The 22,659-nt window shown below is 40.4% G+C and overlaps 3 protein-coding genes across 4 annotated transcripts; 2 read left to right on the top strand and 1 right to left on the bottom strand.

Moving 5' to 3' along the window:
• The first annotated feature begins 143 nt into the window (after positions 1 to 143).
• Positions 144 to 2,324, top strand: il12bb (interleukin 12B, b). Its single transcript, XM_028421808.1, has 9 exons — positions 144 to 245; positions 638 to 725; positions 827 to 928; positions 1,024 to 1,206; positions 1,294 to 1,399; positions 1,483 to 1,652; positions 1,739 to 1,899; positions 1,986 to 2,104; positions 2,193 to 2,324. Exons 1-9 carry the CDS (start codon positions 243 to 245, stop codon positions 2,218 to 2,220), a joined length of 960 nt encoding a protein of 319 aa, XP_028277609.1. The 5' UTR covers positions 144 to 242; the 3' UTR covers positions 2,221 to 2,324.
• Positions 2,325 to 2,550: 226 nt separating this feature from the next.
• ublcp1 (ubiquitin-like domain containing CTD phosphatase 1) lies at positions 2,551 to 8,789 on the bottom strand. 2 transcript variants are annotated; one of them, XM_028421456.1, is made up of 11 exons: positions 8,655 to 8,789; positions 8,032 to 8,389; positions 7,585 to 7,676; positions 6,614 to 6,699; positions 6,398 to 6,513; positions 5,056 to 5,154; positions 4,807 to 4,844; positions 4,581 to 4,679; positions 4,135 to 4,251; positions 3,920 to 4,047; positions 2,551 to 3,755 (listed from the first exon to the last, which is right to left on the bottom strand). In XM_028421456.1, the coding sequence occupies exons 2-11, from the start codon at positions 8,183 to 8,185 to the stop codon at positions 3,728 to 3,730; spliced, it is 957 nt and encodes a 318-aa protein (XP_028277257.1). In that variant the 5' UTR covers positions 8,186 to 8,389; positions 8,655 to 8,789; the 3' UTR covers positions 2,551 to 3,727. The 2 variants fall into 2 exon arrangements, with proteins under 2 accessions (XP_028277257.1, XP_028277256.1); XM_028421455.1 differs by having other exon boundaries at positions 8,032 to 8,335.
• A 580-nt stretch (positions 8,790 to 9,369) lies between these two features.
• On the top strand, positions 9,370 to 22,659 carry LOC114446151 (RING finger protein 145-like). The gene is made up of 12 exons (XM_028421609.1): positions 9,370 to 9,531; positions 14,413 to 14,664; positions 15,676 to 15,784; positions 15,956 to 16,047; positions 16,579 to 16,814; positions 16,983 to 17,158; positions 17,263 to 17,403; positions 17,494 to 17,676; positions 17,785 to 17,932; positions 18,035 to 18,157; positions 18,282 to 18,515; positions 18,619 to 22,659. Exons 2-12 carry the CDS (start codon positions 14,481 to 14,483, stop codon positions 19,273 to 19,275), a joined length of 2,283 nt encoding a protein of 760 aa, XP_028277410.1. The 5' UTR covers positions 9,370 to 9,531; positions 14,413 to 14,480; the 3' UTR covers positions 19,276 to 22,659.

Raw genomic sequence — 22,659 nt, 5'->3', positions numbered from 1 at the left:
GAATGTGATGAATGAATATTACACCATTTGCCCTTTAAATACGCCAACTCATGATCTTATGTCATCAGCCCTCACAGGTAAGAACTCTCACACACATACACACTCAGGGAGGTTCCTCTTCACATTGGGGTTTTTTTTAACCTTCTGCTTCTGTCTGACATAAATACAGCCAGCAGCATGTCTAGTTTGAACAAAGAAAGACTGCCAGCAGGTCATCTGTCAGTGGTGAAACATTTTGGATCATGGTAAGACTTTATTCTTGTTATCTTTTAGTATTTTATTTGGGAGTTTATTAAAGGAAATGGCTTTTTTTTTTACAAAAATAATCACTAACTTGGGTGTTTAAGGGATAAAAATCTGATTATTTAAATACATTTATTCAAATAATCATTTATTTATTTTTTTCTTATCAATTTTAATCAAAGACATAGTTCTTTAAGCACTGTTTTGTTTTTCTTTTTTTTCCCCTGAATCATAAGCAACACAAAACAAACAAATATGCATTTAATTAATTTAAATGTAAGTACTACTTTTAACCCCTTAAAACATCTACTTTGTTTTAAGGGGTTATAATATAATAATAATAATAATATTTCCATTCATTATTATTATTTGTTGTTTTTTTAACATCTTACAGATGCATGCTTACCTTACGTTGCTCATCGCCCTGTGGGCTGTACTGGGCCATGCCAGCTCACATAACATTAGGACTCTCATGGATAATGGTTTGTATCTCTTTCCATTATGCTCCACTTTGTTTTTTTGTTTTTTCCTTTCAACAACAACATATATTGACTGAAACCAAACTGTTGTGTTTATGATTTAGTTGTGGTGTTGAGGGTGCCTGAGGTTATGGGCAGCAAGGTGAACGTTCCTCTGACCTGTGGAGATGCTTATGAAAGTCAGCCTGTGTTTTGGAAGAAAAATGGTAAAAAGACTGTCAGTACTAAAGTCATGTGTGGACAAACATTATTACATCACGGCAGCTTAGAATCATTTTTCATCAATGTGTCTTCATTTCAGGTATGATGCTCGAGTCTCCTCTAGAGGGAAACCAGGTCACAGTTGAAGTGGAGGAGATGAATGGTGGAAACTACACCTGTCACCTTGGTCCAAGTGGAGAATACCTGAACCACACGATGATCCTGGTTCAGTTAGATCCAGATAATAGGACTGTCATACTGGAGGAAAAATCCCCATCAGAGGGTAAGTTGAAGAGGGATATAAAAAACATTTTAAAAGGGGACAACAGAGAATGGATCAAAGGGACTAACAGTGCTGCTGTTTCTCCAGGTTACATCCACTGCTCAGCGCCCAACTATAAAGGCTCCTTCCACTGCACCTGGACAAGAGAAATGTCCAGATCTCATGCTGTTGTGCTGCTGGTTAAGGCACAACGGTGAGGACAAAAATATATATTCCATATGATATACCTATATATATATATTGTACTTGTATTTAAATAATGTGTATTGTGTCTAGTTATATGGAAATGATTCCCTGTGAGCTGGATGCTGATGGATCAGGAGTGCACTGCCAGGACGCCAACTGCCCATACAAAGAGGAACAACACCGCATCTTCCTCACCGTTTACATACACAGCCATGCTCGTTTAGAGGGCTACACTAAGTCCTTCTTCTTGAGAGAGATTGGTAAGTTGTTATATTTTAATGTCTTAGGGGAGACAACCTTATTTCTTCCATTGTGTCACTGCTCACCTCCTTTCTACTCCATCTAGTAAGGCCGGCAAAACTCCCTAACCTGCATGTCAGTGATGGAACAGTGTTCAGCTGGGACTACCCCACCTCCTGGGAGAAGCCATGCACCTTCTTTGGCCTTCACTTCGAGGTCAAAGTGGTCCACAGTGAAGACTCCTGTAACAATGAAAGGCCCATAATGGTACTTTACACTCAAATGCATTAACTGACATGTAGTTCAGCCTCATTCTTTGTCTTGAATATGTTTTCTTTTTGTTTCTTCTGCAGCATAACACCACTGATAAAACCATGTATGATGTCACTGTGAGAAAAAAGAAGTATGTTTTCTGTGTGCGAGCTCAGGACAAGTACACCAGTGGGCCGTGGAGTCACTGGAGTCAGTGCACGTAAGTATCGACCGACAACCGCGAGTGGAAAGAATCTGGTTATGATCATCTTTTTTTTTTATTAACTCTTTCATTGTTCTTTCTCCAGAGTGAACAAAGGTTCTGTGATGTGCTAACTTCTGTTTAATCACTGGACTGCAGCCATGAAGGAAAGACGCACTGAAATACTTTTTATAAATCCTGTCTTTATTAGCTTGTCTATTTTAGTATTTAACTGTACAGTATTTATTCATCAATCTGTAAAGCTGTTAAACTATTAAGCTTAATTATTGATCAAAATCTGCTATTTCCTTCATATACTTTGTAACTTATTTTAAATATCATTGGAGAATCTGTTTACCTTTCATAATAAATTAAGAAGCATTTCACATTCTTAAAGGTTTTATTATAAAGCAAATGCGACTATTTGGTGACCTACTAAAGAAACAATAAACAAAGAGGGCAGGTTTAGTACAAAAAAAGGGTTTATTGTCATATTTACAGCCAGGATGTCAGGGGCGAGATGAGGAAAACACGGCAAAGTATCTCAAGAAATAAAAAAATGAGCTGTAAACTGGACAAAATCCAAACAATTTCATCTCCACTGTTCTCAGAGCTGCATGTACTTCTTCAAAAAAGGGGGGCAAGCCTTCCCCTTTCATTATCCATAACTTAAAATTACAACAACTACTGAAAACCTAAATATAACACTGCGTGTTTGTGTAGTCTATTGTTGAGCTCCCAAAATTATCTCTCAACATTTGAATAAAAAGCTCTAACCACAATGCAGAGCTGAATAAGTTCTGCATAAAAAGATAGTGCTAATCCGTTTTTGTGTGTAACAGAGCCAGCATGTAACAATTACATGCATGAAAAAACACAAATACACACACACACACTGCCATCCAACCATGGAAACCTAAACCATCTATGCATGTCCAGAATGTTAATGTATCTCGTCCTTCAACCTACAGGCCTGCGTGCAGTGATCCCTGCATACAGTCCGTTGTTGAGAAGAAAATATTTTTTGGATGAAACCATGATCAACAGATTTTTATTTCACAGTAATTTTAGGAATTATTGCATATTGTTGCATGTCTATATTTTGACCACCGCTCTCGAAACGTTCTGCCTTGTTCTTAAAAAAATAACACTTGTAGACATTAGTCACAGAATGTGCTCTTGCTTGAATGTGTTTTGTCTTCTCAATGATCAGACTCAGTCTCAGCTGGGAGGGCACCACCTGCCGACATGAATTTGTTTGGCATAAAAGAAAAGGCTTGACAGTCACCACTGACTATGCCTACTTCTTTGTCAAACAACTTCTGTCAGCGATCTGAAAGATCTGGTAGGTGTAACAGATCTTTCAGGCAGAGACACCTGACTTGGTTGAACAGGTATATTTTACTGAGATGTAGTAACCGTGTTTGTTACCATAGTAGATGTAAATAATATTTGAAAAAAATGTTCAACACTAGAGAGAGGCACAGAACATGCAGATATATAAATTGGTGAGCCTTTTAGTGAAGGACTTGGGGTAAGGTTTAGTGTGAAGGAACTGTAACGGCCGAGTGTAAGTGTGAGAACTAAGATGGTGGGATGGCTGTGTCCAGCCCCGTTCTTTGTTCATGGTGCAAATCCTCTTCAGTGGTGCTGCCTCTTAGATAGGTACCTAAACAAACACACAGACACACACACAATCAGTCATTTGATTTGATTTTAACACTTTAACTATCATATTGTCATGTATTAGCAGGTCCAACAGGTGCTGCGAGGGTGGTGTTACTAATAACCAAATGATTACCGTTACAGTACTGTTTTCTTATGAGTGCATACCTCTCCCAGTGTTTGTGATTGAGTCCACTAAAGTCCTCAAGCTTTGCAATTTCTTTGAGGTATTGAGCAAGCTTATAAAGCTCCCTGTCCTTCTCCCGGTTGAGATGGGCCTTCATGAAGGGCCGGATCTAACACACAAAAACACAAATGTGTGGAAAAGGATGATAATAATAAGGAAGAGAAGGTCAAATTATACACTGATGCTGGCAGCTTACCTTTAGTCCATTCTGTGGATTCATAAGGAAGTTTCGCCCGATGTCATCAAACATAATGGTGTTCTTCCTGTTATAAAATTCTCTGTACTTCCCCCATATGACACCTAAGGGCTTCACCTGGATACACCATCAAACAGTGTTATCACCAAACATAAGCCAAAAACATCACAAAGAGACATGTAGTTCCTGCGTGTTTCTAAAGCCTATCTGTCACCATTGACTCTTTACCATCATGCCACTCCACACACGCAGTACATCTGGAGCTTTGAGAGCTCTTCAGAATAAAGCATAAACAAATGTCACTCATCTCCTTGTAAACGGAAACAGCACTGAGCACTGACAGAGATTCTCAGCAAACTTTTGAATCAATGCTTTCTTCTGTTGTGAAAGATAAAGTCACTGCTCAAATGAAAACAGACAATTCTTGTAGCTGTATGTGTACCAACCTCTACAACCCCTCTCTTGGGGGTGTGTACTGTGATCATGGCTGCACTGTCCAACATGAACGTAATCTTGTAGTTAGGGTTGTCTGTCACACCCAGCTCCTACAAACACACACAGCAGTGTTATCCTCTGGTCCGAACACTGGAAGGGTAAATTGATTAACACTGCCACCTTCTGGCAAAAATGTACAGTCTGGCTAAGGAAAGAAGGTAAAAATGGAATACTTGCTTTCATTTTGGCATCTATCCACTTCATACTTGTAGCAGCTAAAGAAAGAAAACACATGCGCACAAATCAATTAAACTACAACTGCACTTACAAACATTATACAACTTGTCTCCCACCCTTCCTGCCTTCCTTCAGTCAATATAATTATTGTCTGGACTACAGGACAGGGAACATTGCCAACTCCCTCACCTATAAATTATCTGAAATGAGGAAACAAATGATCTACTGAGAAGAAAAGACGTTACATACACCAAATAACAATGTCATAGTCCTCGTAGGCTGACGTCAGAAACTCATGGAGGTATGGCCTCATCAACTCTTGACCGGTTTCTGCACATGACTTGTGATCTAAACACAGACAAAGACACACACAGTGTTCAATGTTAAGGAAATTACTAGTACACCAACAAACAGATTTCTATGTATTTCTTAAACAGCTACAGATGATACAAAATACAGCAAAACAGAACCAACTAAGATGCTGCTTTAAACCAAGATGTGATATTGTGTATGATAAAAGTAAAACTACAGCAGTAGGGCTGAACGATCTATCGTTTTAGACCGAAAATTGCGATCTCAGATGACGCGATTTTGAGATCGTCAAAGCCACGGTTTTTTGCACTGCTCCTAACTGAATCAGGTTTTGTTTTGTCAAATGCTACGGCTGAAAACGAAAAGAAAACGGAGGAACTGGTCCCTAAAACAAACTCCACCTTTATGTTCGTTGCTGTTTCTACCGGCTGCAGCGGCGCGTCTTTTAAGCCTGTGTCTGTGTGTGCACAGAAATGTGTAAATGCTACAAGCACGTACGCGCCCACCTCTCTGAACATTACCAGCTCGTTATATTCAGGTTCGCTGCTGTTGTGCCGTCAGCAGCTCTTCTACACCTGTGTGTGTGTGTCGCGTGTGTGTGTGTGTGTGTTGCGTATGTCGTGTGTGTGTGTCAGATGCAGACAGAGGCAACAGCTGATGACGTCACCAAAACAATAACGCAGGCATTTGATGAAGAGGCTCCATATGAGGACTCTAGTAAACGGTGGACAGAGGTGACAGCAGCAGCTCCATTTGTCCTTAGATATGATTCCCATTAAAGTTTGATCATTTGTTCTAAATCACATTGAACTTTAAGAGTTACTTAAGTCTCAATACTGTATTTATTGTTTAACCTTAGGAGGCACACTTCAGTCTGTTTAAATGACTGTTGAATAATACTTTACAGAACTACATTAGTCTTCTTTTTAACCTATTTGAAATAAAACTTTATTTTGTTCTGTAATTGTTATTTAAATTTTCATGTTTATTAAAACTAATACTGAGTGCACGTTATCAGAGTTTACTTTTAGATCTACTAATAGTTTTTGAGAAGTGACAGAGTAGGCTACCTGAAGTCATTTACACAGAAACATTTTTGACATGATTTGAAAAAAATTGTGGATGAAATCGAAATCGCAATATTTGCCAGAAAAATCGCAATTCAATTTATTCTTAAAATCGTTCAGCCCTATACAGCAGTAATATAACAACACATACACACAGAGATGTGCCAGTCAGATCCTTAAAAATGACACATGCTAGTCTCATTGTAACTTACCAAACAGTGTGTAATCCACATCCAGTACCAGGAGCCTTTTGCCTTCTCTGGGAGGGTTCAGTTCCTCCACTTTATAGTCTTTCACTCTGCGGGCTATTTTAGCCAGGTTCTCCTCCCTAAAGACATGCATATTTCAATCACAGATAAATTTCCTTACAACATTTCTCAAATTCAATATTGCTACCATAGAACCAAAGGCGTATAAAAACGTCTGACCTGTTTTCCACTTCAATGACCTCTTCCTCGATGTCAAAATCATTGACAACGTCATCGTTCTCTGGGGGAGGGGCTAAAACCTCTTCCTTAATAAAACAAAACATATACATGATTAAAATGTATCAGTCTGATATACATTAGAAAGCATTAGAGCTTAAAGGTTCAGTGTGTAGGATATACCATATAATATCACCATTCCTAGACATAATTATATATCCGTCCATCCATCATCTATTAACCCTGAATATTAACCCTGAAGCCTATCCCAGATAACTACGGGTGAGAGGTGGGGTAAACCCTGGACCGGTTACCAGTCTATTGCAGGGCAACATAGCCCTGTTCACACTGGGGAAATCAATCCAGCTAGAGGGGGATTCGGGCCGTATCTGGATAGATTTCAATCCACCTCTTGGAGGTGGATCTAGCCGGATTGGCTTACATCTGGCTCAGGTTAAATGCAGCTAGCAAATCCTGCTAGAGACGTCATACTTCCGGGTTCATGGAGACAGTGTCAGGGTCGTGTACAAAAGCCGTATGTAAACAACCGTCGAACTACGACAGCTTTGCCCCGAGTTTATTTTAGACAGGGTTACAAAGGAATAAACTGCTTTTTTTTTTCTAAAATGTGCACGGGGTTCTACCGAGCCTGAATGGACTCTGTATATTACGAGGCGCCACCTAGCGATTTGGAGGACAGCAAAGAAGCCGGGTTAAGCTGGATTGAGCGCGGACACACGTGTGATAGCCAGATTTGAAAATAGCTCTGAATGTTTTCATCTTAAAGGCTATCTGGATTCAATCCTACTCTAGCTAGATTGACTTTCTCCAGTGTGAATGGGGTCATAGAGACAAACGACCATTCACACTCACACCTACGGGCAGAGTGACCAATTGACCTAGCAAGCACATCTTTAGAATGTGGGAGGAAGCCAGAGCAAACATGCAGATAACTCATTTTTTTATTTACTTACCAAGCCCTCCTCTCTGGTACCCATCATCATGATTTTGGTGTTAGGCTTTAGCTTCAGAGAGCCCAGCTTCACCTCATCTTCAGCTGGTTTACCTGGAGACAGGGATGAAATAGAGAATGGGACACATTTAGCTAAAATGTGCACAACATCACAAAATAAAACAAAGCATTAAAGCCTTTTATACACTGAATTTTATCAAGACAGATGGAGAAAACTGATACACAGGCTGACAACAGACTGAGAAATGCACATAATTATACATATAAAACATCAGCTGATTATAAGCACAGTAGCATTGCCAAAGCTTGAGGAAATGAAGGTAAATTCTTATATAAATGGAACAATAACTAAATAACAAAGTAGTAGTGTATTGTTCACCTGATTTTGTTATCAAATCACATTATTACACTAACTTGCACACACTTGTGATCAGTGACACCCTCTCACCTTTGACTTTGAGTCCCAGTAGTTTTTGTCTCTCTGGCAGCACCCCAGTCAAAGTCTTAATGGACTGTTTCAGGTCCATCACTGTGTCCTCCTCAGACAGAGAACTGATGGAGTACTCCTGACCTCCCCATTTTATGATCACGGATACCGACATGGCTCACTCAGCCAATTCACACACATACACACACACACGCACGCACGCAAGCACGCACACTGGCGATTGCAGCAAATCTTAGTATGCTGGCGCACAAGTGCACACACCTTTAAGCAGGTATTTTTGAGCAACAGTAACAAACATGCACTCCTTGCAAAAAGAGGGGAAAGAACAAGAGAGGTGTCAGGATGTAGCTGGCTGCAGCTTGAGGCAAAAACACAGAAAGTAGCAAATGGTAAACACAGACAACAAAACATGGCATTACTGTTGTTGAGCATGTGTTGTTTTGTCTGGCTATTTTAAGATTGAACAGCTAAATGCCGCCTAATCAGAGCCGACACTTTGTGCCTGATGTTGATATTTTTAGCAGGAGCTTGCTAACACTGACTAGCAACATTGTAAACATACCGGATAACCCTACAAGTAGCTAACATTAGCTGACTACACTCCAGTGTTTGGTGAATCTTACCTGGTAGAACAAGATAACGTGCAATGAGTGGCAAGCCCGTGAAATTTTCACCCAGAGTTCAATGAATGGATGAAGTTTGCCGATCAGTTCCATTCATCGAGAGGCGCACACTTTGCGCTTCCTGGTTTCTCGAATCTTTCCGGTAGTGACGAAGCAAGAAAAGCTTTGTTTCCATAGTGACCGTTCTTCTTCTTTTTTAGTTTATTGGCGGGTGGCGTCCTACTCTTAGGTGCATCACCGCCACCTATACTTTACTGGAGTGTGGGCCTGAGTGGAGAGAGCAAAAAAAAACAACAAAAAACTAAATTCTAAATACTAAGCCTGCTTCCCTTAGATAACTTAGCAAATATTTCCAAGGTTTCCCTTTTAGAATGGATGGTATTTGAAATTCATTAATGCCTGTTTTCCTTAAGTCCCTCTGGAACTTATGTCTTTCTGTTGTGTATGCTGATTAGTGACCATTCCTGACCAGAAAACAATATAAATAAATGTATAATTACAAATAAAAATCGTTTTAATGGTTGCACTTAATAATTATCCCCCCCAACCAAAAAAAAAAAAACAAAAAAACAAGATCACAGACACAGTCCATAAAAATTGATGAATATCAGCGTCAAGTATAATCCATAGCTTTAGAAATATAAAGAGTAGGCTCAAAGATTTAATCAGACTGACTACATTGCGCATGCCCAGTACATCCTCCTTGGTACTTCGGGTAATGGCTGCTAGGTGAGATGTGTGGATGGGCCGCGTCCTTTCAGAAACGCTCCCATCGAAAGGACCGTTAACTCGGGCGGTGCCGAGTTAAAATGGTCGATATACGACCCAAAAAACATCCCGAAACTGTTGTACATAGTACGAACATTGTCCTTCAAATGTAAGTAGTCTTTTTTTGTTCTTTTCATTCTTGACTAGTCGCCGTAGCTTGCCCAGGATCTCTGCTATTCTGCTAGCTAGCTACGCTATAGTTAGACTTCCTGATAACGGATGGGCAGATTGTGCTATTATCCAATATTTTTAATTTAGACGTTTAATGTGACTGTTCATAGATGTCGTTGCCTGTAACACTGGGACCAGCCCTCTGCTTTATGTGTGTTTCTATTTCCTGTTATGGTGCATGAAGCTTGATTGTTGTCAGTACTTAGTTGGCTAACTGACAGCAGTGCTAGCAGACTACGTTAGCATTAATTGTTGGCACGGTGCCTGCTGCCTGCTCGATGCAGCTCATCGTCTCTGCACGTACACCATCACAGCTTGCTATTTGTATCCCATTTATATCCCAACTATCGCAAACATGAGAACGAAACATGTTGATTTGAGTTGTTTGTTCTAAATAAAGCTGCCACATACGAGCCCGCCTAGTTAGCAGTGTTGCAGCGTAGCTAATGTTTTTTTTCCGTCGAGACCGAGGGGTTACTAGAGTTCATGGCGTACCTCAGTCTATGCAGCACTCACTCATCCATAACGCTTGCGATGCATGTGTTTCAGTTAGAAATGAAACGTGAACGGAAATAATGTACTCAGTTAGACCCAGAAACTACCAAACCATGTCCCGTAGCTGTGAATGGATTACAATAGATAAAAATACATTGGTAGACGTTATATAAGTTGTGATTCCGTGAAGTGATTCGTCTGGCCAGTGATAGTCGTGGTGTATTCACCGTTATGTAAGACTTCAGTATCCTGTCCCGGGCTGCAGGGATAATAGTGGATGGAAACTCTGTAAAGTAAATGGAGGCTGGTTTTCATCAGAAGCTTAAGGTAGAATGTTTAAACGTCATTCTGCTGTATAGTGTATTGCTTGATGAACAAGCTGCTTCTGCTCCAAGGAGAACTTTTGTGTGAAAGGTAGTTTGCAGCAGCACTTGAATTATAGGCTTGTAGGAGAGTTTTAGAAAAGGCTGCAGGAGTGTTAACATTCCGTTAGCCTTAAAAAAACGAGCTAAATGTGCACTGTGGAATTTCTCTTTGTGATACTTTGAATTTAGTCATGCTCCACTGCTTCTGGGTGAAAGCTCAGTAAACAATGACGGATTTGTTCAAGGTCCTTATGTCTTCAAAACTGAGGGGAAAACATGTTTGTCTGCAACTTAAACTGACAAATACAATATGTGCATAATGATGTCATAATGGGAAGTTAGATTGGACCACAACGATTGCATTACATGTGTTTAATTTACATTTAGTTAAATGATGAATGTTAGTAAATAAGTCATTTGCCTGAGATGAAAGTCTTGCTTTTATTACTGGGGCACTGATTGTAATGGGATTCAGTTTGAGAAAGTAAATGAAACAGAAATGCCGTCCTATATAAGTGTAAACAATGTACACATTGTTGTATATATGTTTTTTAATCCTTTGTATAGTTAATGACTAATACTAATTTTATGTCATAGTAATTAAGTATTTCAGCACGTTTTCACAAAACTTCTTTCACATGAGAAGTTTAATCATTATGCCAGTGCATCAGAACAGTGTGTGAAACACTGCACTTGGGAATAAGCAGATTTTGCAAGCATGCCTCATTCATCAAACCTGACCTAAACTGAACTAACAAACAAACAAAAAACCTGAAACCCGTGACCACTCTGGGTATTTTCATGGTTGTGCAGTACTCAAGTTATTTGCTTTTGGTCATATGTAAATAGAAAGGCCTGGAATGCTTTGCATGTACGCATCCAGATTGGTTATTGACCAATACATTTGTCCATGCAAATCGGGTGAAGCAGCTTTGTACTGGAGCAAACATTCCAGAATAGCTACTCTTTGTCACAGTAATGCTTTCTGCTTTTCTGTATGGGTGAAGAACACTCAACAAGCAAAATGATTTGTGTCTTACATAGGGTATGGTGTCCCAACCAACATAAAACATTGGAGGCATTAAGCCAGCACTTTGTTTATTTCTGGCAGGAAACACCTTTTTATTATCATTTGGATTGTGGTGCCAACAACAGTGTAATTTACAAAATAAGCAGTTGCCAAATTAAATAGTGGGAAGTCCTCGGATAGTTGTTAGATCAGGGAACTAATTTCAGTGAAATTCAGGGTAAAGCTGTCAACATTACTGTCACATAAACCCTATATACCGTATTTTCGCGACTAAGACTTTGTCGAAAATTTTCTCAAAAGTCGGCCGTGCACCTAATAATGCAGTGCGTCTTGTGTATGGGTTGAGTACCAGACACGGGGACGTGATACGTAAACTACGTACGCTGGCAGCAATTCACCAATCAGCTGAACAGTACGTCATACGTACACTACGTACGCTAGCAGCGATGACCCAATCAGATGGATACTACGTAACACGTACACTACGTACGCTGGCAGCAATTCACCAATCAGCTGAATGCTACGGTACTGGCGCAGCAGCTTCCAGCGGATTACAAAGAAAAGCTGGCCAGCTTCCACGTCTACTGCAGTGACAAAATTGCCAGTAACGTGTGTAACAAACTGCTGCATCTGTATTATGTAAGCCACAGCGCTGTATGCAGCGAGTAATCAAACTATATACAAAGTCGTTCCTTCACAATAAAGTTCGACTTAAGTCAATTTTTTGTCCCGTTACCTTTTTATTTACGTACTGGTATGTTTTAGTGTAGCATGCGTCTTATAATACGGTGCGCCTTGTGTATGTACTGAGGACAGAAATAGACCCTGTAACTGACACTGCGCCTTATAATGCGGTGCGCCTTATGGTCGCGAAAATCTGGTAAGCAAATGTCATTAGTAGCAGATTGTTTCATCTGTGAAAATGATGTGATCATAGTTAAAAACCTTCACTGCACAGGGCTCTAGACTAACTTTTTGCACTGGTTGCACCGGTGCGCCTAACCTTTTTTTCTTGGGTGCACTGGCACAAAAGTTAGGTGCACCGCATCACACAGCAGTTTGATTAATTGCTGTCCATATATTTTATGGATCAGGCCTTGACTTGACACCTATCTTAATGCAGAAGTTGTTATCATCTGCAGCTACATCTACTGTTTACCTGACGGGCCTCGCAGGGCTGTAGCCAAAGTTTTAGAAATACTGAGGTCCAAAAATTGATCTCCAGGAAATATAAACAGGTTTAATAATCACATATCATCCTAAACTGACCTTGGACCTTGTATAATGAACAGTTATATAAAAATATTTTAATACTGATAGTAGTCATTCAAATTAAACTAGCCAACAAGTCTGCCTGTCAGAAATCCATAATGAATATTCAAAGTTCATACAGCACTCTTCATTTCCCCGTTTGCTTTCTCTCTGTATTTTCTGGCAGTCATTCCTCACTTATCTATCTACCAATGGGAATTAAAAATTATTTAAATTATATACACCTTTATTTATTTAATAGTTGTGATTGAGATATATATTTGTTTTCTTTAACACGTTTCTAATGTAGCTACAGTATTCTCTTCTCTCATCTTCCTCACCGCTCTTCCTCACTGTCCTCTCTTTCTAAAGCTGAGCTCCAGCTGACAGACTTCATTCTGTCTGATACAGTTTTAGCTATATGCAGATATACTGGCAGACAACGGTTCACTATAGCAGGATACTAACAATACTTTTTAAATGGGCGTTCGTCATGTAACCATGTACTATAACTCCTTAAACTAGCTGACTGCTGTCAGAGTGACTCAGCTTTTATGGATGGAACCACACAGGTCAAATAATACTGTCTGTCAGACCTGCTGTTCAGTCTGTTATAAAGCTACGAGCACGTCACGGCCCCTCCCTGAACATTACCAGGTCGTTATCATCACTCATTCAGGTAAACAGCAAATTAGCAAAACCCGCATAGTAGCAACAAATCCTCCTCCTCCACTGCATGTTCACCTAAACTGTGGATTCTGCTGTTCAGCAGCGAAACGTCTTTAAACCCTGTCTGTGTGTGCGCACTGCGTGGCGCAGTGAGGGGGCCGTATGAGTTCTGCACACACGTTTCAAAAAGTCCAGGACGAACTGAACTTTGTTCTCGTCACCTCGGGAACACGAACATATCTCTCTGTTCTCGTGGAGTGTGGAACAAGCTTTATCACACAGCATCAGCTCTGCACAGCATATGTCCGTGTTCTTCTTCTGAATTTTCGATCTCGGTCTGACCGCAGTAGACACGTTGTCAAAGATACACATGCGGGGGTCCCGCCCTTCACAGTCTCTGATTGGTTTAGACCACGATATGGGATGTGTGTCTGTTGCTGGAGACTTTTGAGAGTCGCTGAGAATGCATTTCCCTCTTACAGCTGGTCGTACCTGCTGCAATTAAAGTGGAACTTTTGGTCAATCATAATGTTGACATTTTAATAAGTTCAGTATGCTTTAATTGTCTTGCAAGTAAGTGCAATTTTTAGTGTTACGTTCAGTAGTTTTACTGTGTGTAGCTGGTGATTAGCTATCTTTGTAAATTGTGCCTATTAATTGTTTCCCTGCAGTAATTGAGAAAAGAGTGGGGAACACCTCACACACTAAATCCTGCAGAACATTTGGTGTTTCTGGGCAGTTCTATACAGCAAGCCACAACCAACAGTGTGTTTTACATTTACTTTTTACAACATAGTGAGTGGAGAAGGCCGTTTTTTTTCCTGATGTCTGGGTTTTTTTTGTGTTTTTCTTCTCCTTTCTTCAGCACTCTCTGTGGCTTTCTGCCTTTTGTGATCTTCACCAATACCTCTGCTTTATTGCTAGTTTTCTTGCATATTTTCTTCTTAATTTCTTGGTCTAAGGCTCTGTAACTAACTACATATTTTCTTTTGTGTTTTTTTTTCTGCAGAACACCCACTTTTAGCATCCTGATTTAGTGGTCAGTTCTGCCTGCTGGTCAGAAGTTAAGCTGTGGCCATGGCAGTGAAGGACCGTGTGGAGGCTGTGCTCAATGTGGGTCTGCGTGTTCCCAGTATCATGCTGCTGGATGTCCTGTACCGCTGGGATGTGAGTTCCTTCTTCCAGAAGATCCAGCGCTCCAGCCTCTCTAACAACCCCCTGTTTCAGTACAAGTACCTGGCACTGTACCTGCACTACGTAGGTCAGTAATCATGTCTCACACACCTTTTACTTCAGTTTACTTTGCTTGGTGATAATTCATCACGATCTTCATTGTAGCTATTTTGTGTGCCATGTCTCTTTTTGATGGATTTGCATGATTTAATTCTGCAATGTCACATCTTAGTTTTCTGCAATGTCACATCTTAGTTTCACAACCCTCACATGTGGCTGTAAGCAGTAAGCTGTAAGTCTGGGTTTTGTTGTGTTTTTCATGTTTTTTAATGAGGGATTATTTGGCATGACGACGAAGTGGAATGTGACCAAAACCACCTGATTTGCTTCTTGATACAATCAAGCTGTGCGTGTTCTTGCCCAAACGGTGGCTCTCAGAGACTATCTAAGACAGCTCTCAGATAGTGTGATAGCCGTTGTTTGTCTGCAGGTTGCTCTACCATATTATATATGAATGACTTGTATTGACTGCTAGAACAAGAAAATGGAAAAGTAACACAAAGGGACGTCTGTACAAACCTCTATGAGCACCTGACTTTTTTTCAGTCCCTTTTTACACCCGATATGTATTTGACGGTGCAAAGCCTTACTGTCAAATTATAATGTTAGCCTGCCAAACAGAAAATAAATAAGCAAGTACAGTGTTGAGTTTCCTTTGTCTGTGTTTTTTTTGGCTGTGTGAGCTCTCAAACTTGGCTGCAGTTGGTTAATGAGCCAATAGGCTTGGTATGCGCTGATGAGCTCAGTGGGTGGACAGAAAAAAATAAAGGGGAAGTGAGGCAGTACAACCAAAGTAACTGTGTTGCTATGCACTGAAGAGTTTAGTAGAAGAGTAGACATGGTTTTAGGTAGTTGTAAGGCTGTTTGCATCAGTGACTGTTGCATTGACTGTCAGAAATATCTCCCTGCAATTACATAAGACACATCTGTCACATATGCATGTTCAATACAGAGCTGAAAACATAATGATATGCAAACAGGAAGAAACAGATGCTTTTAATTGCAGCATTTTATATTTGCTCATGTGTCTGCCTTGCAGGTTACATCCTGAGTCTGGTGCTCCTGACTCTGCCTCGGCAGCACCTGGTTAAACTCTACTTGTATGTCCTGACGGCCTTGCTGCTGTATGCTGGTCACCAGGTTTCAAGGTATACACACAGACCTAAATAAGATTCAATTATAACATGTTCTATTACTGCTTTAAATGCCTTCCTATGTTGAGTTAAGTTTAAGGGGGTTAGATTTGTTAGATTTGTAAGATATAAACACAGTCACTTGTACCACTGTAAAGATGATGATATTTGATCTCTATTTTTCAGGGATTACGTTCGCAGTGAACTTGAGTCTGGCTATGAAGGACCTGTCTACCTGGAACCTCTCTCCATGAACAGATTTACCACTGCACTCATTGGTACAATAATGCACATGAATTGATCAGTCTGCATCTTTATTTACTCAAAGTGACTTGGCAAAACTATAAAGTATTTAAGGTTATATGTCTGAGCACTTAAGGCATAAACCTACATGTGGTACTAGGAAAGTGTGAAAAGTGTTGCTGTGTATCTGGGTTTATAGGACCCTATTTAATCTTACTAGAGAGTTGGAGACGGAGTCTCCTGCGCTATATATAGACCATACTGAGTGCTGATTTCACTGCACAGTGAAAGCCTGAGAAAGCAAAAATCACATGGTTACAGTGACAAAAATACACCATTGTAGAGAGAGCTGAGAGATTGAAGCTGCCCTTTTTTCTTTTTCAATATTTGTTTGCCTCTTATGGTTTTAATTTCATCTCTTAGCAACATATATCAATTTAATTCTCATTGGACAAACTACTTAACATGCATAAACAATATTGGGAATAAGCAGATTTTGCAATATTGCATTTTCACAGTGTATGTATTCATGTGTGCTTGTCTGTGTCTCCTGCATGCTCTTTCAGGTCAGCTGGTGGTGTGCACTCTGTGTTCCTGTGTGATGCAGACCAAAAGAATTTGGCTTTTCTCTGCTCACCTCCTCCCTCTGGTGGCCAGGCTGTGTCTGGTCCCACTAGAGACCATTGTCTTTATCAATAAGTTCTCCATGATTTTTACAGGGCTAGAGGTCATTTACTTTCTAGCTTCTAACTTACTGGTACCATATAATTTGGCCAAGACTGCCTACAGGGAGCTGGCTCAGGTAATAAACTAATTATGTGGACAGATGTTGTTTTAGTTTTTCTGAGAGGATTCCAGCTATAGCGGTTCTTTATGTGTCTTTATATGTAGTGTTAATGATGTCCTGTGTCTGAGCTGATTACCTTCATCTCTGCTCTCCTCTCTTTATCTCTCCTTTTCTGTTGTCCAGGTGGTGGAAGTGTATGGGCTTCTAGCTTTGGGTATGTCTCTGTGGAACCAGCTTGTCCTTCCAGTTCTCTTTATGTGTTTCTGGCTGCTGCTGTTCGCTCTGCAGATCTACTCATACTTCAGCACCAGAGACCAGCCTACCTCAAGGGAGAGGCTCCTTTTCCTCTTTCTCACCAGGTAAGATCATGGAAAAACACAGATCACACTGAGAGGGACATTTTATGTCACTGTATTGGTCAGTCCAGTGACCAATCCTTATTCTCCTCTATCCCTATCCTTAGTATTGCAGAATGTTGTAGTACACCATACTCTCTGCTGGGTCTAGTTTTCACCGTCTCCTTCATCGCACTTGGAGTACTTACACTGTGCAAGTTCTACCTGCAAGGCTACAGGGCCTTCATGAATGACAACACCATGCACAGGTCAGTATATGTTGCATTATTGTATTATTATAAGTGTAATCACATATGTATGTTCTCTTATTCACGCGTGTCTGTTTCCTGTCTGCCCAGGGGAATGACAGAAGGCATTACTCTGCTAATTCTTGCTGTCCAAACTGGCCTCATCGAACTGCAGGTCATCCATCGAGCCTTCCTTCTTTCCATTATCCTCTTCATTGTTGTTGCTTCCATCCTGCAGTCTATGCTGGAGATAGCTGACCCAATAGTCCTGGCCCTGGGAGCATCCAGAGACAAGTAAGACCAACTTACATATTGCATGTTTTTTTAAATAAACTTTAATTTGCACACAGACAAAAATCTAAATTCCTTTGATCAATGGTTCTCTTGCTGTCTGTCCTCTAGGAGTCTGTGGAAGCACTTCAGAGCAGTGTCTCTGTGTCTCTTCCTGCTTATCTTTCCAGCCTACATGGCTTATATGATCTGTCAGTTCTTCCACATGGACTTCTGGCTTCTCATCATTATCTCCTCCTCAATCCTTACATCACTGCAGGTGTATATTTTTGTGTTTGTTTAAATATTTCAGGACTTATATCACAACAGATACTGTAACTTTCATTCGGCTCTTTTTTGAACATTTCTTTGTCATCTCCAGGTTCTTGGTACTCTTCTGATTTATGTTCTCTTTATGGTGGAGGAGTTTCGCAAAACTCCTGTTGAGAACATGGATGAAGTTATTTACTGTGTCAATGGGACCTACAGATTGCTGGAGTTTTTGGTATGTGACACATATCACAATATACAGTGTCTTGAGGGAGCACATCATGTATATTGTAACAAAGGCAGTGTCGTACTAAATAAAAATAGTACCCCTGCCTGAATGTCACTGATTTCCTTTCCAGGTTGCAGTGTGTGTGGTTTGCTATGGCGTTTCGGAGACTGTATTTGGGGAGTGGAGTGTAATGGGTAGCACCATCATTCTAGTCCATTCATATTATAACGTCTGGCTCAGAGCCCAGCTGGGCTGGCAGAGCTTCCTGCTCAGGAGAGATGCGGTAAACAAGATCAAAAGCCTCCCCACAGCTAGCAACGCACAGCTTGAGCAGTACAACGACATCTGTGCTATCTGCTACCAGGTATGAGCTGTTTTGTATATAAATCTGGAGAATATACATGACCAAGTATCAGTTTAGGGTTTCAAAATTAAAGCCAGACTAATGTGAAATGTGATTCCCCCAGGACATGAACAGTGCTGTGATCACTCCGTGCAGTCATTTCTTCCATGCTGGCTGTCTGAAGAAATGGCTGTATGTCCAGGAAACATGCCCTCTGTGTCACTCCCAACTCAAGGGCCAATCACCAGCTACCAACATCCCCAACCAAGACACCCCTGCAGCCAATCAGAACCCTGCAGGACAGGCTGAAGAAGGCGCAAGCCTCAAGAAGCAGAAGGATGGAACTTCTACAAATGATGAGAAAGAGGAGAGATCAGTGGAGCGAAAAGAAGATGATGGACCTGCCGTGTCAGATGGAGAAACTTCCTCTTCCTGCTCCCCCTCTTCCTCTGGCATGCCCTCTGCTCCTTTGCACCATGTCAGTCCTCCATTATCATCTTCCTCTTGTTCTTCCCCACATATGACTGATTCTCGGCAGAACCAGTTGGTCACAGAGCATTCGTCTTCGTCTTCCTCCTCTACCACTCACATATTGGATGTGCCCGAAACACCTTCATCTCCCTTTAATACCCTCAACTCCTCCTCATCACATGTACCAACACAAGCTGAGATGAACTCTGCTGAACCTGAGCCCTCTATTGAGTCATATTCTGGACCTTCATCACAGTCTGGCCAGCCTGCTTTGCATTCTGGGGAGAATACTCCTCCATGCACCCTCTGAGCTCCATTCTTACACATGCAACATACATGCATGCACATATACACACAGTCTCTTGATACTCCATCTGCCTATATTCTACATGTCCAGCTGTTGCTGTTACTTTCCCATCATGTCAGAAATCCAACTACTGCATATCGCAAACAATCACTAAACAGATATGCATTTCTCAGTATTGGAAAAAAACGACAGTGATTTAGGCAGTAGTGTGGAACCGTTGATCTAAATGTGTCCCATGATGGGTTTAGCTCATGCCAGCAGTGATTTCCCTGCATGCACAACTCAGTTTTTTTTTCAATTTCAGTCTCGGCTTAAAATGGAGGAAGCAGTAATGTCATCTCAGAAAAATGGGAGTTCCACGTTATGTCCATGAAATCTTGAAAGAAATACGTTTTTTCCTTTTTTTTGCAGTGACATTAATAACATGTCACTATTCTTCTCATTTCAATGCCAGACATTTGATGTAGGGGGTGCTCCCATCCTGCCTTTTTGTGTGCAGCTTTTGTTCACTGCTGTACATTTTCTTGGTATTTGGGTTTCTCTGTAGTCCTGTAGAGTGTGTGCCATGGTTTACTGAGTAATTGATCAGATCGCTTTGGTAGACTATTGATGACCGGTTGCATTGCAAACAGTGACAAAGTCTTAACATTTCATAATGTCGTCAAAGTTTGCTTTTTTGACTGCTGGATGCCAGTAATTATGTAAATATTAAGCATTAACAGGGACTGAATGTTGCTTCTTGTGATCGTCACGTGACCTGAAGCCTGGTGCTAAGCAGAGGTCTAGTGAAGAGTGAACAAATCAGTGGGTTCACATAGATTAACTCTCATTTGATTTTTGTGTGTCAAGCTTTGGCTTTATACTGCTTCAATATATGAATCAAACTTGTTTGGCAGGTCCCAGCAAAAACGGTTCTATTCCTAATGGCCAAACTTTTGTATTACTGTTATAAAATAAGGTTATTTTTAAGGTCATTTTTACAGTACTGCTTTATTGGACACTGCACAGTGCAGACAGGCGAGGGGAAACCAGAGAAGACGGAGAGGAGGAAAGTAAATGCAACAGAGGCCAAAGTTTGTGTTTGTTGTGTTCAGCTTCGTCAGAGCTGACGAGCCCAAACTTTGCTGTCATTTGCTTTATTTTATTCGTGGTACTCATCAACACTCGCTCTGCCAAGCATGATCCACAAGCACATTTGAGTCACATTTCAGATCATTGAAAATGGCAGGAGCCAATCGTTTCTCTCCATCCATTTGCATCCTCTTTTTTTTTTAAGACCATTGATGTTCTCCTGCTGTTCAGTCACTCCATGAAATCTACCAGCAAATTGAGCCATTTTAAGTTTTTTATTTTTTTTTTTTTTTTTTTTACACTTGCACACTCACGCTCATACTCACACAGTAGTCAGCGCCTGTGCTTGGCCAATGAGGCAAGACAGGAAGAAAGGTTGTTTATTGAAAGATTTGAGAATGCTGAGTCCTGATGCACGCTTATATGTAGAGCTTGCACGCTGCCACTCTAAACATGGAATTATTTGTATGTCCCCAATGTGCTCTAACCTTGCTACCAATGTTTTTCTACCATTATCCTGTCTTTGGGTTGTATTTGCACTAATGGCATTTATACTAGCGATGCTCCAAAGCTTTTCTGTGGCTGTCAGCAACCAAATACCCTCTGATGTTTGTGTACGAGGAAACAGCCCAACCTGTTTGTGTGTAATGTATATAAATGTTGATCTGTATGACTTCTATATTCAACCAGAGGAGTGTTGATATACTGTATAGGCAGGATCAGGGCTTGGTTTCTCTAAAGCTTCCTAGAGGTTTGATGATTCTTTGTTTTGTTACATACCTGTGAACAAAGAATTGCTAAGAAGCTTTAAGGAAAGCCAAAGGAGGCCATCTGATCTGTGAGACCAACCAGTGTTGCTGCTTCTCCGGTCTGTATGACGTGTCCTCACGCTGGTGTGATCACTCCGGTGCCCTCTATTGTTAGGAGTGGGATCAGCATGGCACAGACGGGCAAGGAGATGCTGTAGTTAATCCTAAAGTATTATTTACCGACACTGTTACTGAAAGGTCTTATTACTATGAATGACGTTCTTCTTAATGTTTGGAAGCATCGGCTGCAGGGCTGAGAATGAATACATAATCAATGTAGGATCAAACCTGGCCAACTGCTTCCTAACTTTTTGCATTTATTTTTTTAAGAGATAAAATGTCAAGTTTGATGTATTTTGCACATGTTTCGCTGAAAGGTGAGGATAATGACTTTCGGTATACACCTACTCATTTTGTTATCGACTCAATCACTTAAACCTTTGGTTTTAAAATGGCGTTTGAAATGGTTACGAAGATTTAAATGGTGTCACACGGAGAGATGTGGGAGGTGTTACATGCTCCACACAGTAGTAACTGTCGGTGGCAGCTGTGTTTGAATTTGCATTTCAGTATTAAAAAGAAAACAAGTTAACAAACCTGTCAGCTGTTGATTCCACAGATATTCGCTGGTTTTTACTCCATGTTGGAGAAGTTGTTGGTTTTTCCTCCAGCCTATGAACTGTGACCTTCTGCTTTATATTGTCTGGAACATATTTCCAATATCTCTATTTATTATGACTGTGTGGCCAAACAATTTGCACATCAATGGTTCAGAATGCATTATTTGCATTCCATGCATTTCAGAGATATCAGCTGATAAACCTGTAAAATACATCAGTGACTATGAGCTAATGTGCCAACATGTCACTGCTGCTCCTAACTTTGAGCAGTACTCTTTTCTTCTTCTTTTTTACATTTCAGGAGCTCTAATGCATGTTAAGATTGTACGATGGTACATATTGTGTCAATCCTTGCACTGTACATATCAGTTAAACTGATTAAAACGACCAGTGTAACAATAGGTCATTTTCTTCTGCTTCAATATTAACTGAAATATAAACATTTCAATAGATTTGATGGTGGAGAAATAAAACTTTTTTTTAGTTTGGCCTATGCATTCTGACGTCTCACCAGATTTTTCACAGTTCTTTGTAAATTTATAACATTAACATGTAAGCGAATATGAAAATGGAATCTATAGCTGTCACTGCTGAAATACGGTATTTGCTGAATGCATTTCTTTATACTGCTGTCCAATACAGTCTCTTCTTAGATGGGCTGAGGTTTACTAGATCATGTAAGGGGCTCCTTTCTGAGATGCCCTGTTTCAGATTTATTCTTTTGTCTCTTATTAGTTTTAAACACTCACATTTGGAACCTGCTCTGTAAAACCTGGCTTCCAGTGCCAGCTGTGTTCTATTAACTTGGTTTTGGACTTTATGCCTGGCATTGCCTTGGTTATTTTACAGAAATTGAATGTCAAATAAAATGAACCATCCACTCTGGA

This window comes from Parambassis ranga, chromosome 14 (genome assembly GCF_900634625.1).
Source record: "Parambassis ranga chromosome 14, fParRan2.1, whole genome shotgun sequence".
NCBI lineage: Eukaryota > Metazoa > Chordata > Actinopteri > Ambassidae > Parambassis > Parambassis ranga.
Note: the sequence above shows the minus strand (reverse complement) of the source record. Positions and strands in the feature narration are given on the sequence as shown.

Bases quoted from the DNA above. Each gene is read 5' to 3' on its own strand.
- ublcp1 (XM_028421456.1), bottom strand. From the start codon at position 8,185: ATGTCGGTATCCGTGATCATAAAATGGGGAGGTCAGGAGTACTCCATC. The intron at 6,514-6,613 runs GTCAGACGTTTT...GCATGTCTTTAG, and splicing joins GTCATTGAAGTGGAAAACAG to GGAGGAGAACCTGGCTAAAA. The intron at 4,680-4,806 runs GCAAGTATTCCA...GTGTGTTTGTAG, and splicing joins GGATAGATGCCAAAATGAAA to GAGCTGGGTGTGACAGACAA.
- LOC114446151 (XM_028421609.1), top strand. From the start codon at position 14,481: ATGGCAGTGAAGGACCGTGTGGAGGCTGTGCTCAATGTGGGTCTGCGT. The intron at 14,665-15,675 runs GTCAGTAATCAT...TCTGCCTTGCAG, and splicing joins ACTGTACCTGCACTACGTAG to GTTACATCCTGAGTCTGGTG. The intron at 18,516-18,618 runs GTATGAGCTGTT...TGATTCCCCCAG, and splicing joins TCTGTGCTATCTGCTACCAG to GACATGAACAGTGCTGTGAT.
- il12bb (XM_028421808.1), top strand. The intron at 726-826 runs GTTTGTATCTCT...TTTATGATTTAG, and splicing joins TAGGACTCTCATGGATAATG to TTGTGGTGTTGAGGGTGCCT. The intron at 1,400-1,482 runs GTGAGGACAAAA...TATTGTGTCTAG, and splicing joins CTGCTGGTTAAGGCACAACG to TTATATGGAAATGATTCCCT.